The sequence below is a fragment of the Plectropomus leopardus genome, chromosome 17 (genome assembly GCF_008729295.1).
Source record: "Plectropomus leopardus isolate mb chromosome 17, YSFRI_Pleo_2.0, whole genome shotgun sequence".
Taxonomy (NCBI): domain Eukaryota; kingdom Metazoa; phylum Chordata; class Actinopteri; order Perciformes; family Serranidae; genus Plectropomus; species Plectropomus leopardus.
In genome coordinates this window covers 620,280-627,826 of record NC_056479.1, presented here as the reverse complement: position 1 = coordinate 627,826, position 7,547 = coordinate 620,280, and the positions used below count along the sequence as shown (strand labels likewise).

At 43.1% G+C, this 7,547-nt stretch overlaps 1 protein-coding gene across 3 annotated transcripts in view; it reads right to left on the bottom strand.

The window, feature by feature from the left end:
* Positions 1–1,525: 1,525 nt before the first annotated feature.
* LOC121956612 (zinc finger protein 646-like) overlaps positions 1,526–7,547 on the bottom strand; it is a 31,447-nt gene continuing 25,425 nt past the window's right edge. For 2 of the 3 annotated variants that reach the window (XM_042504925.1, XM_042504927.1), the window contains 3 exons: positions 7,114–7,326; positions 6,372–6,554; positions 1,526–2,830 (listed from right to left, as the gene is read on the bottom strand). In XM_042504925.1, coding sequence (XP_042360859.1) covers positions 2,663–2,830; positions 6,372–6,554; positions 7,114–7,326 — 564 coding nt within the window. In that variant the 3' untranslated portion in view covers positions 1,526–2,662. The remainder of the gene's footprint in view (positions 2,831–6,371; positions 6,555–7,113; positions 7,327–7,547) is intronic. The other variant, XM_042504926.1, reaches the window with a different exon arrangement.

Sequence of the window (7,547 nt, the reverse complement as noted above, 5' to 3'; positions counted from 1 at the left end):
GTTGGTGGAACCCTGGTCTAAGGCATTGCCAAAATGTTTGATTTATAAAAGGTCTTGTAAAGCAGGAAATAAGTCAATAAGTGTTGTGATGCCAGCATCATTACACAGGAAAGGAACCATCTGCATGTGAGTGCACATGAGACTAACTGAATGTAGAAAAAGAGACATGTTAAATTGTAATTATCTTTATTATAGATATCTTTATCAAGATATCTCGGTCGGTTCATCATCTGTTTAGCAAAAGGACGAATATTTTCAGAATGTATTTGTACTTCTTTATACTAAGATAAAAAAAAAAGTAATTGTTTTTTTTTTTTATAGGTCCAGCTCACATGAAATCAAACTAGGTTGTATGTTTCACATGACCTAAAACGAGTTTGACACCCCGGGTCCAAATGATTTTAGTATAATCTGTTTGAGACAAGTTAAATGGACAGAGGATATGTCGCCTCCTTGTGGTTGTTTTCAAACTCTTCACCAGAAAATGAACATAAATAAAAGGCATTTGGGGCTGGAAGTGAAGAAAAGCTCTGGTTATCCCTCAGTGTCCACTCACTCACATGTTCTGGAACTTGCCATCATCAGACGAGGTTTGCTCAGTGGTCATTAAACTGTAGGTGTGGGCAACATGACATTATTCAGAGCGCTTTCAGGACATGTTGGCTCATGTGTTCCAGTTCTGTCTTGGCCTTTGGAAACAGCAGTTTGTGTTGTTCAGCTCAGGATGAATCCCGTTCCCATGTCAAATATCTATATGCAGCGTTTCAGTACTGAGGGAAGAGAAAATCAAAGAAGGATTTTCATTGAAAAAACACGACCACAGGCTCAAGCATCATTTTGACACGTACAGAGGAAAAGCCGCACTGATGGTGATAATAATAAAACATTTTATTTGTATAGCACTTTTCTAAATACTCAAAGACACTTTACAAGGAGAGAGAAAGCAACAATGAAAACATGTCATGAATAAAAATAGAAACAACTTTAAAAAGAGAAAAATACAATGTCAGTAGAATTGTGGGTATTTCAATGAACACCGTGTTAGCGAGATAACGTAACAGAACTACATATTGGAACCATGATTAAACTGTTATTCATCAAATTGACGTTTACAAAATTCACTTTGTCTTTGTGTTTATTTGGAGTTATCTGTGACTGGCTGCTTATTGCAACACCGTGCAGGGAGGTGTTCACTAAATCCATGGCGAGAGTGGTGAGACGCAGGCTTGATGCCATCTAAAGAAAAAGAAACCCCGCAGGGAGTGTGCACATGGGAGATGTTTGCCCTCAGACCAATCATTTAAGCCAAACTGTGATGGGGTTCCCTGTGACAGAGCTGGGGGTGGGGGGGGGGTGGGGGGGCTGCACACATTACTTTGGCCGCTTCCAGCCATGACATGGGCTCAGACGGGCCCAGTACTGCTGCAGATCATTGAGTGAGTCGTGATGAGGGGCTGATGTAAGGCAAAGTTACATCTTCACAGCCAACACAGCTCTACAGAGGGTGTGTGTGTGTGTGTGTGTGTGTATGTGTGGGGGCGGGGGGAGGGGGTGACAGTAAGAATTATAGAGCACTTGTTTTAAAGCGCTTCAATGTGAAAGGAACAAAACTGTTGACAGTGAATTTGAAACTAAAGAGATGGAGTTTTGTACTGTTTTCTTCTAGATATGATTCCCAGCCAAGAGATTATTAAAACTACAATAACAATAAGCCACCAGTCAGATGCAACTTTAGAAAATAGTGAGCTTTCAGTTGTGTGTTAAAAGAAGGTAACCGCTCCAAACTGTCCTTGTCGGTGGTGGCTGCTGGTAACATTGAGGTCCTTTTCAACCACAGGGTGTCAGTCTTCATAACAAAGACGAGCCAAACCGCCGTCTCCATGTCAACAACAGTCAGCTGGGTTGTTTCCGTTGAGTTCCTTTCTGTTGATGCTTGGGGTTGAGAGGTGTGGGCACTGTGACATCAAGGAGAATGAAAATAGCTTTCCGAAATAGTCAGGACACTTCCTAACGCACAATATACACAAACATCATTCTGGAGCACGTTGAAGGGCTAAGTAAAAAAAAGTGACAATAAAGAAAGTCTCCTTTTCTCCTTTAAGAAACCTCATTGGACTAAAACATTTTGTCTTATGTTCAAAAACATATCAGACTGAAGGGAGAATTTTGTCACATTTACTTCAACAACATGGCGCCCCGGAATCCCTTGTCATACAGGGTTTGGGACACTGTTGGTAAAAAATAGCCTTTTGTTTCATTCAACATATGAATAAAGGGGGGGGGGGGGCACTATTCATAATGGGAAGGATAGATATTTTCATAACTAGAGTGGGAGAGGAGGATGAGGAGATAAATCCTTGGTGAGAGGACAGATTAGGGGACAGACATTTTAACTTATATCCAGTACATGGCATACATCATACATAAGGGTCAAGGCAACACATTTTTAAACCTAACTACTCAGTAATCAATCTCAGCTAGTTCTCAGTGTGCCCAGGCCTGTTCCCAAACACAACGTTCCAAAGGAGGGCTGAGGGAGTGGAGGGGCGTCCAAAGTCCTCCCTCTTGATGCTGGGTCCGAAAGGGGTTGGGAGGATGAGCGGGGTCTGTGGGGGTGGTGGAGGATGCTAGGTGAAGGGGGGGTGGCTGGTTTCCAAGGGTCTCATTGATTGTAGAGAGAGCGCTGCTCCCAAGGCATGGCCTGGATGGTGCGTGGCACGGGGGAAGGCTTGAGCGTGGGCGCTCCGTTCGGATGAAGGGAGTGACCAATGGGGTTGATGGTGGTGAGGGGCCGCTGGGGGGCCAGAGAGAAAGTGTCCTGGTGCTTGGGCTGTAGGGGGAAAGAGAAGGGAAAAGAGCCAGAGAGAGAGAGAATCAGGGTGAAACACAGAAGAGAGTTAGAGAAAAAGAAGAAGGGACAGAAGAGGAGGGGGAGGAAAAAGAAAAGAGGCGAGTAAAATATTAGTGTCAGCAAAGTGACTTGTCACAGTCAACCATCTGTAAGGCACTGATGAAGTTTACATGGACACATGGATGAGGAGTCTCTCTCTCTCTCTCTCTCTCACACACACACACACACACACACACACACACAGTGCAGTGATGCAGAAAGCAACAATGAAGCTTCATGGTTAGATTTAGAGGCAGACAGAGAACATAGAGATGGTGAAGTTAAGGCTCTGACATGCTTTCTGCATTCATTGACCACAGCTGGACGCAATTCTACTCAGTACAACTGACGGTCTGTGTCAAACCGCAGGAATAAACCTGTGGACTGTACTTACTTACCTCCTGCCATAAGTTTTTTAGAAACTGCTAATCCCATGTGTGTGTGTGTGTGCGTGCGCGCACGCTATTTTCCTGTCTGTTTGATGTCACGGACAGGCTGGAGAGCAGGTTAACAGTGGTTACTCCTCTTTATATATCTCTTACTTTTTCAGTCTCTCTTTCAAACTCACTGCAGACTAATGTGGATCTGTGTTTAAGCGCTGTTTAGGATAGAGGCAGACAGGATTTAGTAGGGGTGCGTCAATGCATCTTGCTGGATAAGGATCTGAAATTAGCACGTTCAAGGTAGTATTTCCATCGATGCTGATCGGAGCTGGAGGCGATAAAAACCTGTGACTACTGCAGTCATTTGACACAGGAATGAATGCTGACTGTACACATTTCTATGGCATTTAAAAGCCAGATGTTAGTGGGTGTTAGCAGATTTTTGTGCAGTGGGAATGAGGTTTAAGAAGCTGCTGCTGGGTCTGGACTATCTGTCAAATACTCAACTGCAAACAAACTTCACTGACTGGAGCATGTGCAGTTGGCACCTGCTCTGCATCCATCTGGGTGGTGACAAAAAAATGGGGCTGCACGTGGACTCAGCATAGGGTCCATGCAGACCCACACGGACAGGGGTGGATGACGACATTTACGTCACACTGACCAAACAGACCCTCGTGGACACACGGGCGCGGAAACTAAGAGTTCATCTTCAGTGTTAGAGACGTTTCACTGCATGTCTGCTGGTTTACCATAACCGTCACAGAATTATGTGAAAATATTAAGTGTGGAGTTTAAGAGCTTACTAAATATGATGGTTATGTTGTCTTCTAATAATTACTGTTAACTATTATTTCTGCAATGAGACCACAACCAAGTGAGATGAGGTCAGAGGCAGGAGCAGTGGAATGATCTCACTGGTTTATAGTAATGCTGCATGGTGTTAGCATGACAGAGGAGATGACCAAAGAAAATGTTGTCAATGTTCGTTGACGTATATAAGCTGACTTTGTCATCTGGAGGTGACGGGGCCGGTGGATGGTGTGACCACCAGAGAGCTGAGCTGCAGACCATTGTTAAAAACAAACAACAAAAGCGATTGTGTGTTAGCAACTTGCCTCTGTTTTCACACCTGGGATAGTTTCACAAAGAGTGGCAGTGTTTTACAGACACATCATTGCGCTTTCAGCTGGACACTGCCTCGAAAAAGCATGTCTCCTAGGCCAAAACACAATCTTTTCCTAATCATACCCAAGAGGCACTTTTGCTTCAACGTAACCACACATTAATGACATTGTGATTAAAGAAATGCAAAGTTTCAGCATATCCCCTATGTAATAACATACTAATGATCTGTGATTTGCAAACACGTACAATACTGATATTTTTTCTGGCTACTGGGTTGCTATAGTGTTTGAGATATAATTTATGTCGATAACAATGGTAAATTTTAGTGGTGGAAATCACCAGGGGCTCCACTACACGATAAAATCATGATAAACAAGTCATGATTCTATATTATTGTGATTTTAAACATGTTGCCATTTGCCGAGTAATGCGATAGAATATATTGTGATATACTGCAATTTACCTTGTTTTCAACTGCCAATTCTGTCCCTGATCGAAAACTTTGTCAATATCTGTCTTTATCTAATAAGATTAGGTTTTCAATCTGTTAATTTCAATTTAATATTTTCATTGCAGCAACATGTATCTAGTGAACTGAAAAAGCAACTGATTACATTATTTTAGAAGGCTACCAAAAGTGTGATTTGCATTTGCAGTGATATAATTTATATAATCAAAAAGCCAATACTTGTGTCCAAGTAACATTACAATATCACCAAACAAAAATATTGGGATATTTTGCTATATAGCTATATTATGCTATATTGGTCCTTCTGATTTTCAAATTTTTAACTAGATGGTGAATCAGAAAACAAAATATAAAACATGGCAGTTATACACTTGAGTCGAATGTCTAATCTTCCTTTACTGTGGTATGAAACTGCACTGATTTTGTGATGTTTCAGATCAGCCTAATCAGCTGTAGCGCTATCCAATCACTAAATGAGGAGGGTTATCGGCTGATAAAAGACATTGCAGACGCTACTCTTGTGTTTCGTTGCTCATGACTGCTCCAAGATCCCTCTTTGATCCTTGATCCTCACTCCTCAGAGCACAAATGAGTGCTTTGAGACGGCCTTCAAGATGATGCACAAGGATGACTTCCAGTTCAAGTGAGGATGGAGCAAGGAACTGACAAACAAGAGACTTTGGATGCACCTACAGACATAGAGTAGACAAGAAAGGCAGCATACTAACTGGCTGCCGTCACATTTCTTTCTGCCTTATGACAGGCTGTTTGATCAATTCATAGAGTAAAAGTGTCCAAAGTTTATCATCATTAGAAATATATTTTATCGCAATCCCATATTGTGGTCAACCAGCCCTAACTGACAGTACGTGTGCTTGTGCACATCATTTTTCAGCCTCGTGTGTGGTAGACAGACAGTCAGCCAACACTGAAATACCAAATGTCTCACCACTCTGTGTTTTTAAATGAAAAACAGACGAAGTTCAGCATCTTTATTCTAACAGCCAGAAAATGAGCATTATCTCGCTACAGCTGCTATAATCAAAAAGCTAGCAGACTCCAACCTCAAATTTATGTGGGCTAGTGGGCTCAGGGAGGATGTTGCAAAGGGACGTTTTAATTGCCCTGACACTATAATTTAGTGATTCTATTTTTTTTTTTTTTTTAATTTTTAGTGACATAGTAGAAACCCATTTATATTATAAATGGCAACAGCAGACTAAAAAAGCCAACTTCATGGAGAAAGTGAAGACTTTGGCCACCAGGTGTCTCTAAAGACAGTAGAACTGAGACGTTTAAAGGAGCAGCTATCTTTCTGTTAACTTCCTACTACAAACAGTTGTGTGGCCTATCCACAGTGGAAAAGAGTTAAGACATGAGCCGTGAGCAGAGGCTACAAAGAGCACTGAAATATTTGTCCCTCACTGCTGATGTTAGTAGCAAGACAGGGAGAAGGAAGCTAGCCAGCAGACAGCAGATGTGTGGCGGTTCTCTCTCCTACCATGGGGTTGGCGCTCAGCCTAGTGTATCCCGAGCTCAACTCCTTTACCTCAGGCACCAAGGGCTGGAGCAGGGAGTAGGAGGAGGATGGGGTGGCACTGGAGGAGGAGATGTGTTTGTTGGAGGACGAGCTCCTCATGCTCTGCTGGCTGCTCTGGGAGGACACTGAGCTGGGACGGCCCTGCTGGAACAAGCACAAGCTCAACACACTCTCTCATGTCAACAACAGAACTCCTGGTAAAGGCCCAGTGTGTAGGACTCAGCAGGGAATATCAGCAGAAATGTAATGTAATAATCAGAACTATGTTTTCTTAAGTTTGTAATCACTTGAAACTAAGAATAAATGTTTTCATTTCCTCAGACTGAGCCGTTTATATCTATATAGGGAGCGAGTCCTCTTCCACAAAGTCCACCATGTTGTTTCTACAGTAGCCCAGAGAGGGCAAACTAAATACTGGCTCTAGATAGGGCCATTTACGAGAGTTGAGTTGAGTTTTGACTGCTGAATCATGTGGGGCACCTTGTAAAATTTGGTAAACCAACGTGGTCTGGTGTTCGGCTTAATATCAAACTCAGCCCAACCCTACCATTCATGTGTTCGTGTTGGCCTCCATTGTTCTCCTACATGCTTGGGAAACGGGAACGGTTTCAGATGGTTACAATAGGTGACCTCACCACCAGATGCCACTAAAGCCTGTACACTACACCTTAAATAAAGAATGGTTCCCCAGAGTTTGTCCTACCTGGTGGGGGTCAGGCACAGACTGGCTGGTCACGCCACCCTGCCCCCCCTGGGACATGGGGGAAACGCAATGGGAGGGCAGAGGGTCCTGCTGGCTGTGTCCTCCATGCTGTGGCTGCATCATGGAGTTGGCACTGTTCTGCTGTTGCTGTTGCTGCTGCTGCTGCTGCTGACGGCGAGGTGTGGCAGAGAAATTGGAACGACGACCACCAGACTGGATGAAAGGAGGGAGGAGGAGGACAAAGGACAGAGAGGAAGAGGCATTTAGTGAATCATTAATCATAATGCACATTGTTTTTCCACAGTAATGGATAGAAAATAGAGAATATAGAGCAGAGAGGTGACAGACGAATGTGATGAACTCAGGTATCAGATTCCTCTTCTTGTGTCGTTCACTGAAAATGCCTTAAGATGATGCATTTCAATTCTGTCTTG